Source organism: Canis lupus, chromosome 8 (assembly GCF_003254725.2).
Source record: "Canis lupus dingo isolate Sandy chromosome 8, ASM325472v2, whole genome shotgun sequence".
NCBI lineage: Eukaryota > Metazoa > Chordata > Mammalia > Carnivora > Canidae > Canis > Canis lupus.
In genome coordinates, this window is record NC_064250.1 from 15,163,942 (window position 1) to 15,188,819 (window position 24,878).

The following is a 24,878-nucleotide window of genomic DNA, read 5'->3' on the forward strand; positions in this document are numbered from 1 at the left end:
GGAGATTATGACCTTAAGAGATAATACTAATTCCATTCTTTATTGCGAATGTGTCACAATTATTACATCACTTAAGTGAGAATATTTCAAAATAACATTGTGGCTTTATTCCAAGGATCTCGATTATGGCCTTAATCTGACTTTGTGGTTATTCAGAACAAAAACAAAATGTCCTTAGGTGGCTCCCTGAATCATTCCTCTAAGGTACCATTCCTTGAGATGGATATCACTCTTTTAACAGAAACATAGACATGGGCTATATTCTCTGTTCTACACACTCATATTTTGAGTAAGTGGTTTTTAAAAATCTTTTTTTATTTTAAAGAAAAAGATGAGCTTCTTTTAAGGGTTAATGTTCCCACTTTTCTCAAACTCTGAATAAAAATACTCTTTTGTATCTGGGGTTTCTCTTGCAGGTAGTAATTCATCCTTCAGTGAGTGGGCCAAATCCATGCCCATTTGCATGTAGTTCATTGTTTATCATGTGTATAATCCATTATGGGCTGAATATGGGGAAAATAAATGACAAAACGAGTTTGAAGGAGAGAAAATTATGGGCAGGAGGAAGCAAAGGATTAAAATGGAAATGGTGGTCAGGAGCCTCAGTTCTTTCCCCCAGGTGCTTTGTTGACAGGAAAAAACCCCTCAACTTTTCTATCAAACTCCACCTGAATTCTTTCAACTACAATGATGCAAAGAAAATACACGCTAATTATGAGCAGGAACATTATCTATTAATATGTTAATGAAGCAGGTTTGCTAATGGTGAAAGACTTGAATTTTAATAAAATTTTAAGAGCTTCTTGATTACGTGTTTGTTAGTCGATATGATCATTTAAAATTATCTCTAGGTGGCTTTACATGGAATAAAACCTACATTAGAACTGTATTCTAAACAGGCCTTAATGAAGCAGGTGAGGATACCATCTGTGACATAAACACTGTCAGCCAGAAATTCACTTCAAAAGAAATGTAAACTAGTTAACAGGAAACATGTTATCATATCTGCCAGTAACAGCTTTCAATGTAGGTAATTTATTTATGCATTTACTTGCTAATTTTTTCAAATTCATATTTGCTTATGAAAATAATGTTCGATTGAATTAATGGATACTGCCTTTCATTATTGGGGGGATTTTTTTCATGTAAAAAAAAACACAAAAGAACCCTCTAGTGTCCTGTTTTGACAACATCCCGTACATAGATGAAAACTGTTTTATCTGCCTAAACCCACACATCATTTGAGAAGAGATGGAAAGAGTCACCAAAAACCCCAAAGTCAAACCGGAATTAGAGGCTTCATTGAGAAGTTCCCGTGAATAGGAGAAATTGTGTTACCTGTTCTCCAAGACAATTTTGGCATCAAAGTAACTGGTAATCCCCATCTGTCTCTCTAGAGGGTAGGTGAAGGCGGCTCTTAGTTTCATCCTTCATTTTGCATATTAGAAGCACAGGGTCTTGATTAGTGTTTGAACCTGGATTACAAGCCAGGGCTTCTGAAGAAGGGGCAGATGCCGAGGAGGCTGAGTGGAGCTGCAGGTGTAGGGCAGGGTGAAGTTGGCCTGGAGTCTCTGAGGGGTGTGTGCAGCAGGCTTTGTTGTATTACTGGCGGGATTGGGGTCCAGGCACAGTGGGGCCTGTGTCTTCTCCACTACATATGAGGCAGTCATGAAGGTGTTAGCGAGGGAAAAAGAAAGTGAATCCTAGAACCCCTAGGAAGGGCTGCAAAGAGCCCAGGCTCAAGTGTTTGAAGTGCCCATATGTTTATGGGCTGAGAATGAAGGAAAGTGCAGGAGGTGGGTGGGTGGGGTGAGGAAGAGCAGCGATGGCTAAACCTCACCATGTCACTCTGAGCTTTGAAGAGAGGCTGTGAGGAGAGGTTGTGACAGGAAGTCACTTTAGAAGAAGCAACCCCATCTGAGAAACTAGGGGTGCTTCTGAGCAGAATTCCTTCAGTAAAACTGAGGATGATTCATCAGGTCTCTTGATTTCCCAGAAATTGAAATACTGTTGAGGTGACGGTATCAATAAAACATACTTCTGTGGCAGTCATTAGAAATTGCTAACACTCTCTTTCATTCCTTAGTGTTTCTAATGACATTTTTTTTAAGGTCTTTTTTTAAGGTTGTTAAGAAACAATTCCAGAAGGTAATTGCCATTTAAAAGGCTTCTAATTGGGCCCTGGGTGAGTTTCTTTGAGGGCATGCTGCCCTCTAGGGGTTGAAGCAAACGGTGGAGGGGAGGATTTCAGAGGGGCGAAGGCCCCTGTGTGAGAGAATGAAGGCTTTTCTAGGCGAGTTAGATTTTTCATAAAAATGATGCAGTGTTTTTGCATTTCAGCTCTAGAAAAAAATTTATTTCATAGAGAGTATCACCTATCCTAAAGGCTTTAAATAAAGTAACATCAGATTTAATATATTCCTGTGTATTTTTTTCCCTTTCTTTTTCTTTTTTTAAGATTTAGTATGATATTTTTAAGTTTTAGTATTTGGAAGGGTGTTGGGGGCAAAGAGAAAATGTATAGGCATTTTTGAAACCATAATATTTCCCCATTGCTAATTATTCAGTGCAAAAGTCTCTATTGACGGCAACTTTCTGTAGGCCCTTCCAAAGGCAGCCACAGGTAACTCTCAATGTTACTGAGCTGTTAGGAACTGCAGGCAGAGAACAGCAGAACCTCCCTTTGTTTTGTTTTGTTGTTTTTTTTAAGGATTTTATTTATTTATTCATGGGAAACACACCCAGATTGAGAGAGAGAGGCAGAGACACAGGCAGAGGGAGAAGCAGGTCCATGCAGGAGGCCTCATGTGGGACTTGATCCTGGGTCTCCAGGATCAGGCCCTGGGCTGGAGGTGGCACTAAACCACTGAGCCACCCGGGCTGCCCCAGAACCTCCCTTTGAACCCAACTTTTCTCATTCCAAAATCAATGTGCTTTCCTTTTTTGTCACCTAGAAATACAAATGGCTATCACTTTACTATATGTGTGTGTGTATGTATGTATGTATTTATTTTAGAGAGAGAGAATCCCAAACAGGCTTCATGGCCAGCACCCTGAGATCATGACCCGAGCTGAAATCAAGAGTCAGACACTTAAAAAAAAAGTCAGACACTTAATCAACTTCCCCACCCAGGTGCTCCCGTCACTTTGCCTTTAAACAAGTTAACTCCTTTCTTTTTACACAGTAATCATGTCTTTAATTTTTTTTAAATAAATGAAAGGCTGACAGATACATGAATATACCACAACCATACATTTTATTGGTGACACATTTACCTCAAACCTCAATTTTGCCTAGAAAGAAAACCAATTATGAAAAATGAGTATTGTGGTATAGGCCAAGGGCTGGAGAGAGAAATTCAGGTCCTAAAGATTCAGAAAGTGGCTAGAGAAACTTATAATAACAGTAGAAAATAAAATTGCAAGCACAGGTTAGACTATAAAAAAAATGGCATATAATAGTTAAATAACAAAATTCTGACATCCTACACCTGGCGTGCTTCATACAACATAAAAACACAAATCAGAATTGTGGACCTTTTTAGGTGGGATAAATGCCCCTCCTTGGACACTTTTCTTTTCCCCCTGCCTCCCCACCCCCATCCCACTCTAAACAGCATTGGGTACGATAAAGGTCAGGGCAGGCTGTAAAACCCTTCTCACTGCTGCAGATGCTGTGTTGGTGGAGAGAGAGTTTGTAGAGTGGAAAGCCACAGCACAGAGAAGGGGAATTCTCAGGGTGGTGAACAGCTGCAGCAGGCATTTTACATACAGCGTGCCCTATATACACACACGCACAAATAATAGCATCACAGAATCTTAGGTTTGAAAAGGACATTACCAACTGGTTTTCTAAGCCAGCTATCTAAAATGCACAAATCCTTGTCTGAGCTTCCCTAGTCTAATGCTCTAAATTTGAGCAATTCCTTGCCTAAATTACATTCACTTAAATCTGCCTTTATCTTGAAGTCCATTAGTCCTAGCTCTGGCTGGCGCTGGTAGATTTAATAGCAAACATTTACAGCAAGATATATCTTTCCTAAAGCCTGGCTCACAATACATAATAACAAGGAAAAGCCCTGGGTCCTCCCCACCCCTCTGTTCCCACCAACTATTACTAACACACCATGCAGAGTGCACACATACCGGCGTGGTTGCTTTTCGGATGATGGTGTTGATGTTATCAGTGATTGTCACTCTTTTTTCACAGCTTCTGAAAACATCTCTTAAAGTAGAAAAAACAATGCTGACAAATCTCTAAACAAGAGCAATCCAACCGTGTAGGGTCACCTTCTTTTGCAGAAGGAACCACTGGAGGAAGAAGAAAATTTTTTCAGTTATTTAATGCTTGAAGTTGCCTTGGAAAGTGGTCTGACATACTCTCTTCTCTTTTGAATCACAGCTGCTTTTAAACAAAGTACAGAAAAATCGATCTACTAGTGTGTGTGGGTAAACAGAGAGGGAGAGTGAGTTGGGTCTCTCAATTGTTCACTTCCTTTTTGCCTAACCTCATACATCCTGCCACAATTTCAGGCCAGTTCGAGTCCAGACATCAGTCAAAACGGACCACAGCTACTCCCACCCTTCTCCCCATCTCTTCTTCCTTTGTAGGTGTTCAAACAGATTTCTTTTCCTGTAGGAAGTTTCCCTTCACATTTGGAAACTTCATTCTCAAGTCTTATAAATTTAACTACCTTTTTCTGGGGAACACGGCTTCAGAAAAATGGAGATGTAATATTCATCGCCTCTATCTAATGATGAAATTAAAGAGGGATATCCTGAAGTTTATAAAGCGTTAGTTTTTATTGTTTCTTAACACTAGATTTCTTATGGCTCATCTTCTGTCAAGTGTAGTCATCCCTGTCTTTATTTCAAACCAGCATAAGATCAGAGCACTCACTGTTACTGATGAGCATATTAACTTGCTGGGGCATAAAGAACTAAATGACCCAGGGTAAACTTAATGAGAAGAAATTTCCCAAGAAAATGCTATATTTCCTCTCGCCTCTTCCCCTGAAGATTGGTTTGGTTCCAAATCAGGGCCAGGAATGAAGGTTTATGAACTCCCTAACCCAGACCCAACACCGGGCATCCCAGTGGAAAAAGTGTTAGAAGCCTGATGTACTTCTCAAACCAATGTCTCTGCTCAGGCCTCTTTGGGAATACCAAACTCAGTGCTCTGGTCTCACTGCTTCACACACGCATATACATTTTACATACATTTCCTGAAAGACTCCTGTGTCAACTGCTGTATTAGGTGCTGATAAGACGGAGGTGAATGATTTATATAGTCCCTGTCCTCATGGCAGGTGAGAGAAGTAAATAGGCAATTACAGAAATGTGATTGGACTGCACCGTGGTGGGGAAGCAGGCAGTGCTATGCAAACACTGAACAGATCCCCTGAAGCTGAGCTGGACTAGGGGGCAGTCAGGAAAAAGTTCTCTGAGAAGGATATGTTTGAATCAAGGTCTGAAAGATCCTTTGAAGAGGGAACAAGTGTGAAGAACTAGAAAGAGTTTTATGGGGCATTAAGGAGGGCACATGATGTGATGAGCACTGGGTGTTATACCATATGTTGACAAATTGAATTTAAATTTAAAAAAAAAAAAAGAAAAGAAAGTTTGATGTCTGTAGAGAGCTGGAGGAAGTTCAGTATAACTGACCATACTCTGTGTGTGGAGGGAAGGGGAGATTTGGTGAGTGTGTAGGGCATTGATAGGAAAGAGTGGTTCGTGGCAAGAAATGAGTCTAAGTAGTCATATTCTGTGTAAAGGAAGTTGGGGCATGATTCTAGGAGTAGTTGGTAGCCATTGCAGGGTGTTAAAGGAGATGAGCAATGTGATCAGACCCGTACCATATAGACATTGGTGAGTACAGCATGGAGAAGAAAAGTAAACATAGAAGCAAGAAGGAGACTGTAGTAACCCAGCTAAGAGAAGACAATGGTCCACATAATGTAGTGACTGGTGCTCGGCCTCTGAACCCAGGATTGGACCAGAGCCTCCAGGAATCATTACATCTTCCCTCTTTCATTCAGTGATGAAGATAAAGCTCCGTAGGGTAGGTCAGTTTGTTCTTGTTGTGTATTAACGCTTCTCATTATATATGTATTATGATGCTTTGACATCTTGGGGCCTTGTGGGTAGGGGAAGGACTGCCCTTCCCAGGTTTTGCTAATTCCTAGAGAAAGCAATTTGCCCCTAAGGCTCTTACTGAATTGAAGAGATAAAGTTTGAGGATATCAAGATAGCTAGAATTTATAAGGCAACATACCAAAAAGGAGGTGCTTCACAGAGAAAAGCTCTGAAGATATCCAGAGGAGTTTTCCTGAGTCTTTGGCCAAGTATTGATCTGCACATAAATGAGAGAAATTCCCCAAGGCTGTGAAAGGAGTAGCCAGAACAATTGCTGGAGATCACACAGTGCTGGATGGTATGTATGTTCCCACCAAACAAAATGAAGAGATCTCATAATACATTGGTTGGAGTCCTCAGAAGGGTCATAATGATGTAACTAAATTAGTCCAAAATGCAGCCTCTTTTGGACCCACTCTAAGAAAGCTTAAAAATCAAGCCTCAAAGGGATTAAAATTATCCACCCTAATTGGGTGCCAGAAAAAAATTTAACAATCTTTAATGGAATACAACACAATACAGTAACAAGTAAAGCAAAATTTGCAATTCTTTATCCAATTAAAAATTACCAGGCCTTTAAAAAGAATCAATGAAATATGATGCACAATCAGATTAAAAGGCAATCAATAGAAAACAGAACCAGAAATGACAGGAAATCATGGAATACATAAACAAGGATGGTAAAATAAGTATAAGAAATCTTATAAACATGATCAAAGTTGTTAAGAGAAACATAAACTGATGAGGAGAGAAATGGAAGATATATATTTTTAAAAGATCCAAATAAAATTTCTAGAAATAAAAAATATAATACTGAGAAGATAAGTGAACTTAAAGACACTGCAAGGACCCCTGGGTGGCCCAGAGGTTTAACACCTGCCTTTGGCCCAGGGCGTGATCCTGGAGTCCCGAGATCAAGTCCCACATAGAGTTCCCTGCATGGAGCCTGCTTCTCCCTCTGCCTGTGTCTCTGCCTCTGTGTGTGTGTGTGTGTGTGTGTCTCTCGTGAATAAATAAATAAAATCTTTAAAAAAAAATAAGATACTGCAAATTAAACTGAACAACATGAGGGGATCTTGGGTGGGTCAGTCAGTTATGCAGCTGCCTTTGGCTCAGGTCATGATCCTAGAGACCTGGGATCCAGCTCTGTACTCAGTGGGGAGCCTGCTTCTCCCTTTCCCTCTGCCCCTCTTCCTGCTCATGCGCTCTCTCTCTTTCACTCTCTCAAACAAATAAATAAAATCTTTAAACAAAAAACTAAACAACATGAGATACAGAGAGAGGAAAAAAAAACACACAACCTTAATGAATTGTGGGACTAATCAAAGTGTGTAATGTATCTCTAATTGGAGTCCAAGAGGAGAGGAGATTTGGGGAAGAGAAAGGAACACAAAATATAATTGAAGAAATCATGACCTGAAAAAAATTCAAATTTCTTGAAAGTTATAAATTCATATATCCAAAGAGATTGAAAAACCCCAAATAGAATAAACATAAATTAAACTACTTTAAGGCACATCATAATCAAATTGTTGAAATCCAGTGATAAAGGGAAAAATCTTAAAGCAGCCAGGGGAAACATAATACATTACAAAAAAGAGGAATAAAGGTAAAGAATGACAGTAGACTTCACACCAGAAGCCACACAGACCAGAAGATAAATAACACAATATCTTTAAAGCGCTGAAACAAAAATGTGTCAATCCAGAATCCTATGTGCCAAATGAAAATATTTTTCAAAAGTAAAAGCAGAATAAAAATATTATAAGACTAGGGTCTCCTGGGTTGCTCAGTCAGTTAAGCGTGCAACTCTTTATTCTGCTCAGGTCATGGTCTTAGGGTCGTGAGATCGAGGCCCTCCACACACACCCCCCCCCCCCGGGGGAGGCAGGCTCTGCACTCAGCAGGGATTCTGCTTGAGATTCTCTCTCTTTCTCTCCCTTTGCCTCTCCCCATCACATGAGTACACATACGCACACTCTCTTTCAAATAAATTAATTAATTTAAAAAAATGTAAGACTGCTCTTGCTCTCTGACTCTCCATTGTGGTGAATGCAGTTGACTATGCTCCTTAGCTTGTTTTCTTACAGACTTTCAGGATCAAATAATTCCTGGCCAAGAAACAAAAACAGAATCATCCCATTCCCTGATGGATTTGGATGAAAACTGGTAATAAAATCAGATATAACTCCAAGAGGAAACACTGGGGAAGAATGAACCTGGGTCTCTGAGGAATAGCACATGAGATGGCACACATTTTTATGCTATACTAAGGTCACTAGTATCTTACCGTATCAAACTGAAAATATCACTACCATCTGAACAGTTGGATGTGTTTTATTGGGAAAATAATTTTTCTCTTTGTTTCTATACTTCCCTACTAGTAGATTGGTTCAGGAATAACTACATAGGATCTTCTGTTTGAAAAAAGAATTTAAGACCAACAAAAGCTGAGGAAGTTTATTGCCAGTAGCCCTATGCAAAAAGAAATAATAAAGATTTTTGGATCTACACAATGAAGAATGGTGCCAGAAATGTTAAATATATACACAAATATAGAAGTTTTTCATATTTAAAAAACGCTTTAAGACATAGTTCACTATTTAGAGCAAAACTAACAACAATGTATTACAGGATTTATGGCATACATAGAAGCAAAATAGATAAGAACAACAGCACCAAGGAAGAAGAATTTGGAAATATACTGTTGTATATTATTATATTATTATATGGGATAATATTTTATATGGGATTATTATGGGATTATTATCCCATATAATTATATGGGATAATAATCCCATAATAATTATTATATGGGATAATATTTTTCAAAAGTATGGTATAATCTTTTTCAAAAGTAAAATGTGAAAAATTAAAGATGTATACTGCAATCCCTAGAACAACCATTAATATAAAAAACCAAAACAAGTATAACTCATAAACTAATAGTAGAGATAAAATGGAGTCATTAAAAAAAAAAAAAAGCCTTCATTTAATCCAAAGAAAGCAGGATAAAAGGTGTATGGAAACATTTTGGGGGTGATAGAAATATTCTATATAGGGGATCCCTGGGTGGCTCAGCAGTTTAGCGCCTGCCTTTGGCCCAGGGTGTAATCCTGGAGTCCCGGATCAAGTCCCGCGTCCAGCTCCCGGCATGGAGCCTGTTTCTCCCTCCTCCTGTGTCTCTTCCTCTCTCTCTCTCTCTCTCTCTCTCTATGTCTATCATAAATAAATAAATAAATCTTTAAAAAAATAAATGGGCATAAAATTTAAAAAAAGAAATATTCTATATCTTGGTGGTTGTTATATGACTATTTACATTTTTCAAAACTCAACAAATTGGTGAATTTTATTGTGAGTAAATTTGAAAATGAAGATTGTAACAAGAGAGAATGGGAGGAGAGAAATAGAAATATTTCTATTTCGAGAAATAGAAATATTTCTAGAAATAGAAATAGAAAACTCTGAGTATCGACAAGTATTTAAAGAGTTTTGCTCAAAGGGGATGATTTTTGGCAAGGGAAGAAGGTCAAGAGAAAATATCTTTATTTTTAAAAATGGGACAGCAATATGTTTATATGCTGGTAGAAATGATACAGCTGAGAGGAAAAAAAATGGATAATGTAGAAGTAAGATAGCAAAATTGCTGGAGTGATATCCTTGAAGCTGAGACCATTCATCTATGGTAACAGTTGGGAAGACAGAATATAAGAAAGCACCTGCTGGTTAAGGCAGTGTTGTGGTAGGAATCAGGGATCCCCAGGTAGCGCAGCAGTTTAGCGCCTCCCTTCTGCCCAGGGCGTGATCCTGGAGTCCTGGAATCGAGTCCCACATCAGGCTCCCTGCATGGAGCCTGCTTCTCCCTCTGCCTGTGTCTCTGTCTCTTTCTCTCTGTCTTTCTCTCTCATGAACAAATAAATAAAAATTTTAGAAAAAAGAAACCTATAGATTTTTCTCTCTTCAGGTTATTTTAGTTTTCAAGGTGAAATAGGAACCTGAGTGTAAGAATGGGGGTGAGGGGAGAGATGGGAAGTTGATGAGAAACAACATGGTACGAAACAGGCAAGGAGGATAATGGGAGAATGAATGGTCTAGAGAGCTAGCATGAGGGCCTAGAAACATTAAGGACTCATTTCATGTTAGTGGCCATAAACTGAGACTAGTCAATGTGCTTGTGTTTTTCTCTGGCCATACTGTAATGATCACAGGTGCAGAGTAGATGGAGAGTTGGATTCAACAGGTGTTATAGTTTTGCCTTGAAGTTAGAGAGGTCGGGTGCTAAGGATATGTTCAAATGAATGATGGTTGAGGAATTTAAGTTGAGTAAGGAGGAAGTGAGGGCATCAAAGGACTGGGCATAGTGAAGAGTGAGAGAACCAATGAATTAGAATCAGAAGCCTTAAAGATGTACATACCACTTCAGCCAATTATCCATATGTAGGAATTTTTCCTTAAGAAATATTGGTGCAGGGACACCTGGGTGGCTCAGTGGTTGAGCATCTGCCTTTGGCTCGGGGCATGATCCTGGGGACCTGGGATTGGTCCCGTATCGGGCTCCTCGAAGGGAACCTGCTTCTCCCTCTGCCTGTGTCTCTGCCTCTCTCTCTGTCTCTTGTGAGGGAATGAATAAAATCTTAAAAAAAAAAAAAAAGAAAAAGAAATATTGAGGCAGATGCACAGCACATATGAGAACATTCATTTCAGTATTTATGTAACCATAAAACTTATATTACATAATACAATTATATAAATATTTATCAATTGAGAGTTGGTTAAATAAATCATGCTCCTAAATTAAAAACAGGTTTTGTGTGGTTGTGTGATCATCTGTCAGGTAATACACAAGGCTATGTTGTGAATTTAGCTGGAAACTGGATTGATGAATTTATTCTCTGGCATTCCAAATTACCGCTGTTTATCTTTCCATTGCTCTAATACTCACATTATTAGATAACTAGACTCCCTAGAATAATAAGTAATAAAGTAAATGAGAATGTAATTAGACCTTGCAGTGTTTTTTATCACCTACAGGTTAGTCATGGAAGAGTAGTCTCCGCAGAAATAGCCCTCAAGGGACACCTGGGTGGCTCACTGGTTAAGCGTCTGCCTTCCGCCCAGCGCATGATCCTGGAGTCCCAGGATCGAGTCCCACATCGGGCCCCCCACATCGGGCTCCCCTCATGGAGCCTGCTTCTCCCTCTGCCTGTGTCTCTGCCTCTCTCTTTCTCTCTGTGTCTCTCATGAGTAGATGAAATCTTTAAAAAAAATTTGGCAATTAACCAAAAATATTAAAAAAAAAAAAGAAAGAAATAGCTCTCAAATTGAGCAGGTGCACAGTATCCTTTCTCATTCCTGATGATCACTGCTCATGGAGCATTCTGGTGCCCTCCTACCTGCCTATAAAGTTGGGTGTTGACACTCTCCCAAATGCTACAAGACCTGTGGTATAGGTGCTGTTCAAAGGAATATAGCAAAAATGTATAGTATGTGTAGTGTGTATTTTATAGTATGAAATGTGACATTTCTTCTGGAAATGTAAAGGAATAATAAATAATATCTGTAAGCATGCATAATATTTGGTCATAAATTAGACACTTAAGAACACAAATGTGTAATAAATTGTATCACTCTTCAAAATCCTCGGGCCGCCTGGGTGACTCAGCAGTTGAGCATAAGTCTTTGGCTCAGGGCATGATCACGGGGTCCCGAGATCGAGTCCCGCATTGGGATCCCCGTGAGGAGCCTGCTTCTCCCTCTGCCTGTGTCTCTGCCTCTCTCTCTGCCTCTCATGAATAAATAAATAAGATCTTAAAAAAAAAATGCCCATCGCCCTCCCCTCCCAATTTTAAGCTTGAACATGTGACTGCTTTAGAGACTGAAATGTGAGAAGTGATACGTGCCCATTTTAATCAGAAGTTTTAACTGCCATTGTATGATTCTGTCGTGTTCTCTTTCTCCTCTGAAATGCATTATAGGGGGAATATTCCTTCTGCCTAGGTCTCAGAATGAAAAGGAGACAGTGCCCGGCTGCAGGGACATGTAACATACATGGAAGGAACAATACTTTGGAATTAAGCCACTAAGGTGTTGGGGTTATGTGTTTTGTGAAAGTTAGTCCAAACTGACTGCTATGATAAACTAAATAAATTGAACATTACACTGGATGTACGTAAAAGCCTTCAGTACATTCCGTAGAATGGAGTAAGGACTGCATTTATCCATTGCTAACTATCACACACTATTCATGCATTTATTTATTTATTTTAAGATTTTAATTTATTTATTCATGAGAGACACAGAGAGGCAGAGACACAGGCAGAAGGAGAAGCAGGCTCCCTATGGGGAGCCCAATGTGGGACACGAACCCAGGACTCCAGGATCATGCCCTGAGCCGAAGGCAGAGCTGAGCCACTGAGTCACCCAGGTGTCCCATGTTCATGCATTTAGTACTCATATTAACCATATGTGATGTGTGGTATTATCTGTAGATGAAGGTTGAAGGAACTAGGACTAATAGTAATTTCACACAATTAGTCCTGCTTCACAGTCTGGTTTTTATCTTGCTAAGGGGCAGAAATGGTTATGGTTCCCAACAGATGACTCTTGGTGGAGGAACAATCTGAGGCTACAGGGAAGATGAAACTGAAGGATAAAGGGGAATTTTTCTCTTCAAACATATACGATCTCTGTCATTTCTCTTTGTGGTTATAATTTGCAATGATATAAGTGAGATTTTTCCTCCCTGCACTATTAATCATTTGTTTGAGTCTCCTGCTCATTCCACCATTGTATTAACAAGAGATAGAGTGTCATATGAAAATAACTGTATTTAAAAGCACAGCTTATTTATGCATTTCTGTATTTTCCATATTATCTTACAAAGAAAATATGTTAATTTTAGAGTGAGAAAGCCAATATTCATCCTACACTGGTCTGGCAAGTGAGATTATAAATTAGAGTTTTTCTTTCTCATTAAGAGAAAAGAACTGAACATTCCCCAAATCAGCTTCATCCCCACTTATATATGTGTCACATACATGAATAGAATATTTATCTACTTAAAATTTAAAGGTGAATAGGACAGTTGTGGAATTAGATGAACAAATTGTTCATTTGTTGGGCATACCTGAAGTATTTAAGTACACGTTCACGGTCCTTTCAATCAATGACAAGTTAGGTGAAGAAAAGAGAACATTCTTGTAATGTTTCCTGGACAACAATATTCTGGGAGTTCTATTTTATTCATTTGGTCCCCTGGGGTACCCCCCACACTCAAATTGATAACATGATGACCTTAAGGTAAAGTTTCATCTACAAATATAGAAAATAAGAAAATCCTCTGCTCTCTCCACATTTTGACTTTATATGTAACCTTCCCTGTAATGAATTAGGAGCACCAGCACCGTTGAACACTTGGATCAGACAAATGACTGAATCCATCAATGTAATTAGGCAGTAAAAGCAGCTTCCCAGAAAAGCAGTTACTTCTTTACTCACCAGACCAGGTTTCTTTTGTCTTTTCCTGGTATGTCGTGCTTCTTGCTCTGTATTTCAAAACAACCTCTCTTGCCATTGCACTAATGCTTCTCTGACAGTTGCAGACCCTGATATATGATGATTCAGGTTGCCTCTAGTTGAGAATTTACCTCTCAGGTTTAATGTAAATGTAAGCTAATAACTTCTTTAAGAGGAAGAGCTGCTTGATCAACACACTATCCTTCAATAAAGCTCGAAGAGGGAGGTATAACAGACATCTCAGGTGAGAGATTCAAGGGCCCTTTTAATGGATTGTTTGGCACTTTAGTCTCTAGTTTAATTTGCAAACAGCCTCTGTTCCCCTTCGAGTGATTTCTGCCAAGTATGCTATCTAGCCTCTAGGAAAAAAGGGGGTGGGGGACAGTTGGTATTGGAAGGAGAGCAAAGGGACAGTCCAATTCAGAGCTTTTAGCTAGGAAATCCATTTGAAAACCTGTTGACTCATAAAGGACCACCCAGTCAGAATGCAGACGGAAATTAAGCATGACCAAGGTCCCTTCAAATGTTCTTCCCATAACACTCTACTCACAGAAGCTGTAGTGAAACTATAGCAGCTTTTGAAATTACATGACCTCAATAAGACCTAGAGATTTTTATTGGCCCACAGGGCAGGGTATTGAAGAGAAAATATTCTTTTACCTCTAAAATATGATGATGTTACTTTTCTGGATAAGCAATAAAAACTTTCCACTGAACATGGTTGGAAAAAATAAGAACCCCTGTGTTTTTGAAATTTCGGGGTACATGTGTGACTGTTTAATAGTCTAATCGATTCTTCCTAGTAAATCACCACTCTATGGGTTGGCATTGAAAGGAATACTGTTTGTTTCTTTGGTGAGCTTATAGACTGAGTAGCATGAATGGTGGCTCAAAAGGAGAAAAGGGAATGTCATATTCTTTAGTTATTAGTCTGGAGGGCAGGGGTTGGAGGTGAGTTAAAAGATGTAGAATTGGAATTCTAAAAATAATTAAGGAACTATTTAGTAAATCCCTTCCCACAATAATGTGTGACTTGGAAAAATGATAGGTGACCTGGAGCAATAAAATTTCTCATGTAGATCTTGAATAGTAAATGATACAATCACATCTATAAAAATGACCACGCCCTGGGGTGGTAAGGAGAGTACTTTCCCAGCATTCCAAAAGCTCCTCTGACTCTCTACTGTTCATGTTTACAAATTACCTGCCTAGGCTGGTTAACTGAAACACAGAGAACAGATAAACATGCTTAGCAAACCATTTAACCATGCTAAGCCCATAATTATCCTGCCTAAACATTTTATTCCTAAGTCTAAAATGGTTTAAAGTAGTAAAGTGTGGGTGTATGTATGTATGTATGTGTGTGTGTAAGAGGGAAGTTAATTGTGTGTGTAAGAGGCAAGAGAATAAGAAACATCTAAACACCATTGTTAGAAGGGAAGGTATAGGTTAACCTGGGCTCAAATAACTTCCTTCTAACCCATCAGTAGCACATTATCTAAGATTCTAAAGTGCTAAATTGGTCAGATAAGAGACTTGGTAAGATGTAAGATCCTCTGAACAATGAGGAAAGAAAATTGAAGTGAAAATTGCAATCTCCACCCACAAGAGACTTAAGTGAGATGAAGTGAAAAGTGTTTACAATGGAAGAAAAGAGGGAAAATGTGAAGAGGATGATATTTAATAATAAAGATAACACTGGGGACCCAGGGAGGAGGAAGATGACTGGGGAAAGGGGCCAGCAAAGCCAAAGTCATAAAGCTCCACAGGGGTCTGGGCCTGGGGGTTGGGAAAGCTCAGAGGAGCTTATCAGAGTCAGCAGTGACTCTGCCAAATGCTGAGTGGACAATTGGTGTCAAGGCAGCAGCAGCAGCAGATGTTTTTCTGGTAGAAGAATGGTGGAATGATCGTCACAGGAAAATATTGTGCCCTGCAATAAGAGCTGTGTTTCACTGACAGCTGGACAAGAATGCACACAGACATAGGGGCAACACAGAGGCTGTGTGCAAAAGCTGGAGGGTTGGCAGACGGGGAGGGAGGGAGGGAAAAACAGAGAGACACATAAAGATGCTAAAGAACAGGTCTCTTAGAGAAGCATCTGTAAGGCAACCAGGACTAGCTACTGGGAGAAATAAAACATAAAGAATGGAAAATCGTTCCCGCCATGCAGTGAAACATGTGGGATCTGGAGCTAGAATGCCAGTATTCAGACCCTGTCACCTACTAGCTGGGCAACCCTGGACAGGTTACTTGTGACCTCTTTGACCTTTAGTTCCCTCATCTGTAAAGTGGATATAGTATAGTACCATCTCATGCGGTTGTTGTGAAAACGGAATGAGTTTATTGAGTAAAAGAACTTAGACTATTTCCTGGTACCCAGGAAGCATCAATAAATGTTAGCAACTACTGTGATGCCTGTGATCAGCTTCTGTGAGTGGCCCTGAGGTACCCAGAAGTACCTAGTTTATGATGGTTGGGTAGTATCTACATTGTCACATCAAGATTCCGATTGTCCTCCTTAAGGGCAGTTTGCAGGGTGGTTACATGTAGTAAGGATGATGGTAACATTCTTTGAGGTTTACAACTGCTTTAGGCAAGTCACTTACTCCCACCCATTGAGTCTCAGTTTCTATCTGTAAAATGGGGGTATTATATATATATATATAATATATATATGTGATATATGTATGTATATGTATGCATATACATATATGTACACATGTATATACATATACATAAAGGTTTCTGTGAGAGTGCCTAGAACAATGCCTGGAACAGTTTCAACACACAGTGTTAATCCCCTTTGTGATGTTGGTGATGGGCAACAGGTTTAAAATACTCTCATCTAGGAAGGGAGATCCTGACTGTTCTCCCAGCTGCCTGTAGAGAGGCCTTGGGTTTAGCTTCTCTTGTCAGAGCCTGGAAGAACTGATCTTTTAGGTCACACAGAGAACTGACGTTTACCTTTCACAACTTATCTCAGGTGTGAACAGAAGAAAAATGACAGCCTGAGTCTTTAAAATGGGTCAGTGGTGATGGGAAGACATTTTTAATTCTTCCTTGAAGTCTTTCCTCTCTAAAGGAAGGGAGCAAGAGGAAGCAGGTAACAGTTTGTACAGGATGGCCTCTGATGCTAATGTCACAGGAAATTTCTGCCTCCTCCTGCCCCAGATAGCAGCTGGCTTGCTGGTGGGCATCCTGCTATGGCTTTGACCACTTCACTGGGAAGCAGGTCTTTCTTACTGGGGATAGACATCTGGATGATTTTGGCCAAGGACATGATCTCCCAAAGAGCCCCCCCCCCCCCAAGAAGAGGTTGTCTTCATGATCCCTCAGTATGCATATTCATATTCAATTCAATAGGCTCTCTCCACTTTGCACACCCCAAGAAATACTTCCTCTGGAACTCCAAGAGAAGAAAAGGCACGAAACTGAACAGGTGGTGATTTTGTACTTGCTACCAAATATTCAGGTTTTTGTCACCACCAATAGTAGAAACAAACCTGCAAACCTTTACCTCCATTCTTGGAGCCAACACTCCTTCTGGAGGAAGAACATGGAAGAGCCAAGCACCCAGGCAGCTGACTACAGGGGTAAGTCCCAACTGGGGCCTTCTTCAGAAATCCATTCCTGCTTTTCTTTCCCATCTGCTCTGCCAGGGCTAACTGGGAAGCCCCCAGGGTGGTTTCTAATATATGTCTTACAATGTCCAGGCTCCCTCCCCAGCAATCATTTATTAGAAAGAGGTTTTATGATACAAATTTGATAATCTCCCATGCACACTGGCACTGTTCTAATTGAAGTTGTAAGCCCATAAAATTCAAGCCCTTTGTCTTCCTGAAGGCCACAAGGTTTAAAAAGGTTTAAAAAGATACTATTGTCCTCTCTAACACCCACGACATTGTCACCAGGGACTGATTAAACAGACTCCTGAATTGAAACAGTGCGGATTTTGTCTAGGTCCTTTTCAGGCCTGACAATGGCCTTTTCAGTTCCCAAGACAAAAGGAGGTTTAAGAATCGAGATTCTTCTGAGATAACCGCATCCATATGGAAGGCAAGGTGGCCAGCAGCTGAGACCCAAACACCCCACTCCCTTCCCCCTCTGTCCTCTCCCTCTCTCCCCATTCCACTAAATTCCAGGTGATGACACTGCCTCAGCCACCCTACCTCCTGTGGGTGGGGGAAGAAAACTAGGGTCTCAAACTGGCCCAATGCCTACTCTTCACAGGCCTCACTGAGCCCTTGTTCCCTTCCCTGGATCTGATCTCCGACCCTACTCTCCTCAAGCACATCTCCTTGCAGTGGGCACCAGGGAGGCAGGTTGTCACTTCTCCCAGAGGGTAAACACTCTCATAGCAAGCTCTGCAGCTCCCGATTCCCAGGTGAAGCGCAGTTACAAACTCCAAGGGTGGAACAACGACATCTCCGAGATGAGAGTGCATGGGGACCGCGGGTGAAATGAGACCCACTAGCAGATCCCACACCTATGTAGGCCCAGCAGGGCTCTCCAAAGCAGTCTTCTCTCAACTGGCAGCCCTGAGGAGGGTCATTTTCCCACCACCCTTTGATTTCTTCATTGTGCTACCCCGTTCCCCATTCCACTTCAAGTAGAGCTAAGAAGAGGCAGGAAATCACAGATGCCAAGCGAGGCAGTCTCTGGCTTAGTTGGGATTTACAAATTCTCCGGGTGCTCGGGCGCGGGTGCTCCTCCGTCCCCAAAAGGACAGCTTGCAACCAGGCCTGGGCTGCTCCAACGTAGTATGCTCTGCCCCCAGCCCAGCTGGCACGTCTCCAGAATAATCCTTATGGGAAAGCTTATTATGCCCTATCGTGGCCAACTGGGTTGACTTCTGGTGTCTAAGACACCAGCAGCTTCGGGAGCCCAGAGGGGCCTCCAAGTCACTTCGGCGGGCCCAGAGCACCTCCCTTTGACAGGGATCCCAGGGTTTCCGGTTTCTCCCCCCTCGCCGCCCCCCCCCCCGCCCCCTCCCCCGCCCCGCAACCGCAACCTCAACCTCCTTCCCTCCACCCTTTCCCCCCAGTATCTTCCTAAAGCTGCGTCCGGACGGGGATCTGTCCTTTCCACGCAACCCGGGGTGGGGAGAGTGGACAGGCGCCCTGAACTCCGGTCCGGGGAGCACAGCTGCCATCTATGTCCCCGGCGGGCGCTCGGGGGACTCAACCCTACACATTTTATTCTCGCAGCACCACAAAGAGGAAAAATACTCTATTTCTTTAAAAAATAAGTTGCTTCCCATACAAATAGCTATTTAAAAATATACAAATAAGGTTTAAGCAATAAAATCTAGCTCTGGGGCTGGCGGTGGAGGGAAGTGGGGGGGATATCCTGGCTAAAGTTCCCTGCTCCGCGGCTGGCGAGGGCGGGGCGGGAGACCCCTGCGCCCAAGGAGGTGGGGCCCGCAGAGAGGAGGGGCCGGGGGAGCCCTGCGGATCTCGGCCCCCAGCCCGGCTTCGGCCGCACGGGCTCCCCGAAGTCCGGGGCAGCCCCAGGTGCCCGCGGCCCGCATCGGGCTCACCAGTTCCAGGACACCAGGGCCGGGGGCGCCAAGTGCTGGTAGGCGGGGAAGAGGCCGAGCGCCGAGCAGGGCGCGAAGGCGGCGTAGCCCGGCACGGGGCAGGCGGCAGCCGTGGACGCGCCGCTCTTGTCCCGGACGGAGGCCGCGCTCACGTCGCCGCTGCCGCAGGGCTGACCGTCGCGCACCAGCACGGGGACCACCACGCGGCGCAGCAGGCCCGGGGCAGCGCGCAGCTCGGCGGGGGCTGCGAGGTCAGGCGGCTCCATCGCCCCCGGCGCGCCCGGGGCGCGCGCGCGCTTCAGCTTGTAGCGATGGTTCTGGAACCAGATTTTGACCTGTGTGGGCGTGAGGCGAAGCAGGCGCGCCAGCTGCTCGCGCTCGGGCGCGGACAGGTAGCGCTGCTGCCGAAAGCGTCGCTCCAACTCCAGCGTTTGCGCCTTGGAGAACAGCACCCGACGCTTCTTCCTCTTTTCCGCGTCTGAGCCGGGAGACGCCGGCCGAGCGGACGGCCGCTGCGACGAGTCGGGCGGGCTGGTCTCCGGGCTGCTCTCGTCCGAGGCTAGAGGGGGCAAAGGAGACACGGCCCGGTGAGAAGCCGGCGCCTCCGCCCTCGGGCTGCTGCCCGCGCGCCCGCGCGCCCGGAGCCGCCGGCCGGAGCGCGCCGCCACCTGCCCGCGGCTTTTGGGGTGAAACCACGTCCTTCCCGGGGCCCACACCCGGAACCCGCCTCTCCAAATGCCGCAGCCTGAGATGAGACCCCCCTCCCCCCCCCACCTCCTCCAAAACTCTCCGGGGCCCTCTTAAAACAAGTCCACACCGGTCGCTGCGCTAGCGGACAAGTTGCCGCAAGCTCGGTCACCGGCCCGGGCCACCTCCACGGCCACTGCAAGAGGCGGCCGAGGTTTGCAAAGCCTTGGGGAGCTGGGCTCGCCAATGCTGCCCATCTCGGACTGAGGCCTGAGAATGTAGCCGTGTTTTCAAGCATTTAAGGGCCGTTTCTTAACTATTTAAAAATCGTGAGCTCTAGAAACAGCAACCCGGATCCCGGGCGTCAGGGCCAGGCGCAAGGACCTGCTCTCGGCGGTGCTGACTAGGGCACGAACGGCTTCGGGGTCTGAGGAGGACAGAGCCTCTGTCCTCTGGTCCAAAGGCCGGTTGGGACTTGCCGGCGCCGGGCGGGCGCGGGTCGGGCGCGCGGTTCCGCTCCCTCTCCCGACCCCCGCCGCGGTCTTCCGCTTACTCACAGGGGTAGTGGCCGCGCTCGGACTCCAACCAGGCGGCGCAGGGGCCGGGCCCGGGAGCGCCCAGCTCCGGCTCACGCCTCCGCAGGTGCTGTGCGTCCTGCTCGGGTAAATCCAGGAGGCTGCGCACGGTGAAACTGAGGCGCCCAGAGGTGGCCATGGCCACGGAGGGGAAGGGGGGCGGGGCAGGCAGGGGACGGCGGGGCGGCCGGGGCGCCGCCGCTACGAGTGGGCGCGGGAGGCGCACGCCATGCGCCGGCTGCCGGGATATTAGCGCGCTTACAGCGCAATCTCTGTTTATATAAACAGCTCTTCCCACCCGGGATGCTTTGAAAGCCGAGGTCCGGGTCTCCGGGGTGTTAAGTACCTGAATGAGTGCCGGACCAAAGACAGCGAGCCCGGAAGGTGCCACCTCCGCCCCCCGCGCCCCGCCCCCCCCCCCCCCCGGCGCCCCGTTACCTCCCAGAGGAGGCAGGAAGCGGCTCTCCGGCATTAGCGATTCCGTCTGATTAGCCCAAAGTGGGGACAGATAATGGGGATTGTTACCAATGAATAACATCTTGGGTGGCGAGCGGTGGTCACCCCCCGCCTGTCCCAGCCCCGGCTTCCTCCTCCTCCTGGGCTGACGCGGGGCCTGGCCCCGAAGGGGCGCCGGCTAGGGTGGGGGCGGCATGGGTGGGTTTATGAGCACCCAGGAATTTATTCCCTGTTTGCTTTATTCCTCGAGCTTGTTTGCTAGAGCGTTCGTCGCCCGCAATTACCCGGAAAGTGATTTACAAGGCGGCGTTAAGCCCCGGCGCGCTCGCTCTGCTCCGGGTTGGGGCCCCTCCGGGGGCTCAGGCGCGGAGCTTCGGGCGGCGCGAGGGGCCTGTTGCCGCGGGCCGGGGCCGCGGGCTTGGAGGCCGCTGGAGACCACACCCCCAACGTTCCCCGCGCGGGGGCGGCTGGCGGAGGGCTGGCTGCAGGGCAGGAGCCCAGCCCTGCGCCCGGTTCCCCAGGCCCGCAAAACCGAGGCGGAGTGGGCCAAGCGCTTCAGGCCCTTGGTGCCACCGCCGGGCCCCGTGGCCGCCGCTCCTCGGAGCCCCATCCCAGGCCCGCGCGTGGGCCCAGGGCGACGGCGCGTCTCACGGGGAGGCCGCGGAGGCTTTGGATGGCCTTGGCGTCGCCACACCCTCCGGCGCCACTTGGGAGCTTCAGCCGTGTGGCCTCAGGGTCGGGCTGAGTCCCGGGGCTACGGCCTCGCGCTAGCCGGTACCCGATCACCGGGAGAATCCGGGCTGGGCTCGCCGGGCAGAAGGGTCAGCGTGCCGCCCGGGGGGCGGGGGGGCGGGGAGGGTGAGATCCAGCTCCCACAGCCCCACCCCAGCAATCGCTCAGGTGCAGGGCGTTCTGTTGGCCCAGGGCTCCCCGCGCTCGCCTGAAGCGCTTCAGCGGGGCTCGCGGGGGCCGCTCCGGAGGCCTCGCCTCTGCAGCCGCCCTTCGGGTATTTGGCCGCTAAATTCTGGAGAGAGGCGCGGCGCTTGGGTGGCCGCCCCCGAAGCCCTAGCTGCACCTGAGCTTAACCCGGACCTGGCTCCTGTGCAGTGGCCCGGGCTCGCTGGCCCGGTGCACCCTCCCCATCAGCCTCCCTGTCAAGCGTGCCCAAGGCTCCCCGGGCTGCGCCGCGCGCTGGGTGGTCGGGCGGAGGCAACCCCAATACAGGCCAACTGCTAGGCCGCGGACAAAGGGGAAATGGAGCTCGACGCCCCGGACCTGTTGGAAGCATTTGTTCCAGTCAAGATTTTGCATTTGTTCAGTCCGAAATAATGCGTGATTGACGCCTGCTCACAAAGCTCTTTAGCACGCCGGGATAAATCGGAGCTTGTCCCGTGTTGTCATGGTTTTCAATGGGGTTCAATGGGATTGGGAGCACGATCGACTCTGCTGGCCGTCTCTCCGCCGCCCCGGCAATAGATTTATTAGTTATGTCTTTTTAAATAAGATTAAATTGAAATGACTTGTCTGTCCTCTTCGAGAAGGGCGGCAGAGGGAGCCAGGAGTAGACGGGGGCGGGAGGGGGGATGGGGGTGGGGGAGCAGAAGCCTGAAACTCGGGGCCCACTGCGCCCAACACCTAAGCCCCAGCGTCCCAGAGACTGAGCAGGTCACAGACTGACCCAGGGCTTCCAGGACTTCTATCCGGTTAGAGCCGGATGCCTGGCAAACCTCTGCTACCCCATTTTCAGAGACAGGTGGAAGGAGAGCACTGATTGAAACCATCTTACGGAAGCATTAGGATAGACTCCCGTTTGGGGTCTGAACTTCATGGCTGTGTCAGGGAGAAGGAGCTCTGGCCTGGGAGTCAGTTGGCACCCCAGCCCAGCTCCTAACTAGCTCTAATGGCCTCATCACTCTGAACCACTCTCCCCCCCCACCTCCCCCTCCACCCCCTACCCTTATCTGAAATAGAGGAGAATAGATATGGTAACTTCTTAGGACCTTATAAGTTTTACGATTACATCTGCTGGAATTTTTTTTTTAAACTATCTTTATTGAATTAGCCAGCAACTTTGGTCTCCCCCCTCACTCCATCATGGGTCTCCCCCCCGCCCCTTTCTGGTACTCATCCCCAGGACTCTGACTCCACATTCTCCAGAATGTTCTAGGAGAGGATGTGCCATCTTCCAAGTTTCCGTCCACAGGAGTTGGAGTGAGGTAGATCTTAGTTTTGGAAAGAGGACCAGAGAACCAAGTCAGGAGATGCAAAAGAAGAGTCTTTCCTGGAGTGACTGACCTCTCTTAGCCTTTTAATCTATTTAACATCCTAAGCCCACACTGACGTGTAGAAATAAGTAAATGGCACTCTTCAATTCTTAAGAGCTCTTCAGCATCAAATATTTGCTTTTACTCTTAGTATTTGGCTCCCGAAGAAGAGATAACCCCCCCCCCACCCCCCACATTCAGCATTGGTGCGCTGAGAAGGACCTAGCTCTGGGATTAGCTCCAAATATTACTTCTAGCCTTACCTTCCCTAATCTGGCAACAGCGTTCCTGGGTCTCAGTCTGTGTTCTAAATATCCCAGGAAAACTCCGCACCTGCTGGTTCTAGAAAGCATTGCGGTTTCACTGTGTCATTGTGGTTTCCTCCCTCCTCTGTTAGATTCCTTGGCTGGCTGGTCCAATCTTCTTCTCAACTGGGCTCTGGGATTTTATCTAAATTATCTCTAAGAGCCAGAGCCTGGGGACTCCAGGAGGTTGTTCCCTTCTGAAGTAATAGAGGAAAGGAGGTAAACAGCCAGAATTATTAGTGAAAGGCACTTTCGCTATTGCCTCTTCATATCAGATAAACTCAACGACATGGGAGGGGAAATTTATTTTGATACTGGGTCAATTGGAAAAACTAGGCAAGATAGTAAGTTTTACACATATTGGAAATCTTTATATAAATTGCCTCCAATTCATAAGAGATTCTTAGTATCACAAGCAAATCATCTAACTGAATATCCTTTCTAGATTTTAAAATATTATTTGATGTTCTGGACATTTGAACTTATTTTGCAACTCAACATGGCTTGGGAGGATTATTATTTAATTAGATAAGTATCTGTTTCCCTGTAATTGGATGTAGTGCATCTCAATCCTAATAAGAGTTTTTAATCGTTAGACATCTGTGCTATAGTGAATATATTTAAGCAGTTTGCATTAATCTGCCTTTCAAAAGTATTATCCAAGATGATCATCATGGCTGCGTGCTTAAGAATTTAAGACTAGAAAATTCTGAAATAAAACTAAAGTATCTTGATTTTTAAAAAATGATTGCATCTATATCTTGCATTCCGTTTTTAAATCCTTCCATTTTGGTTAAGTGTTTCACAAAATCCTGTGAATCTATACAGTATTGAAGAGAGGCAACATTGCAAATTCCCCTTGATAGATGGAGGGCCCTCAACTGCCAGGACATTTTTCTTTGCCTCATAGCAACTGCTCTCCCCCCCCTCCTTTTTTTTTTTTTTTTATCACTATTCTGGTTAAAATAGCAAAAGGAAAAATAAAAATGGGCTTTTGATACCTCCAAGAAGAAGTGAATGATCTTGATCAGGCTTAGGATAGAAAGAAGCAATAGCATTTAAAATCAGACCTCTTTGCCTTTCCTTCTGAAAACTAGTTGCCATGAATAAATAAACATTTCCCTTTTAATGGCTAATAATCAATTGCTTGGCGGTGGTCCAGGCCTCACTGAATTCATTCTTAGTTGTATTGATGATATATACACACGTGGGACAAGGAACGGCAATTACTTTCAGACTGGGGATTTAGTACATCTTTGAAATGGGCTTTGGATTTTATTGGTTAACATAAACGACAAGATTTGAAAGATCCCATCTTAAATTTCTTAAAATATTGACTTTCCATGGACTTTTTTGTTGTCATTGTTGATCTCTAGGAAAAAAGTTTTTCTCTCCTGCTATG

At 44.9% G+C, this 24,878-nt stretch overlaps 1 protein-coding gene across 1 annotated transcript; it reads right to left on the bottom strand.

The window, feature by feature from the left end:
• Window positions 1-18,909: 18,909 nt before the first annotated feature.
• On the bottom strand, window positions 18,910-20,779 carry NKX2-8 (NK2 homeobox 8). The gene is made up of 2 exons (XM_025443558.2): window positions 20,434-20,779; window positions 18,910-19,748 (listed from the first exon to the last, which is right to left on the bottom strand). The coding sequence occupies exons 1-2, from the start codon at window positions 20,588-20,590 to the stop codon at window positions 19,186-19,188; spliced, it is 720 nt and encodes a 239-aa protein (XP_025299343.1). The 5' UTR covers window positions 20,591-20,779; the 3' UTR covers window positions 18,910-19,185.
• Between the last annotated feature and the right edge of the window lie 4,099 nt (window positions 20,780-24,878).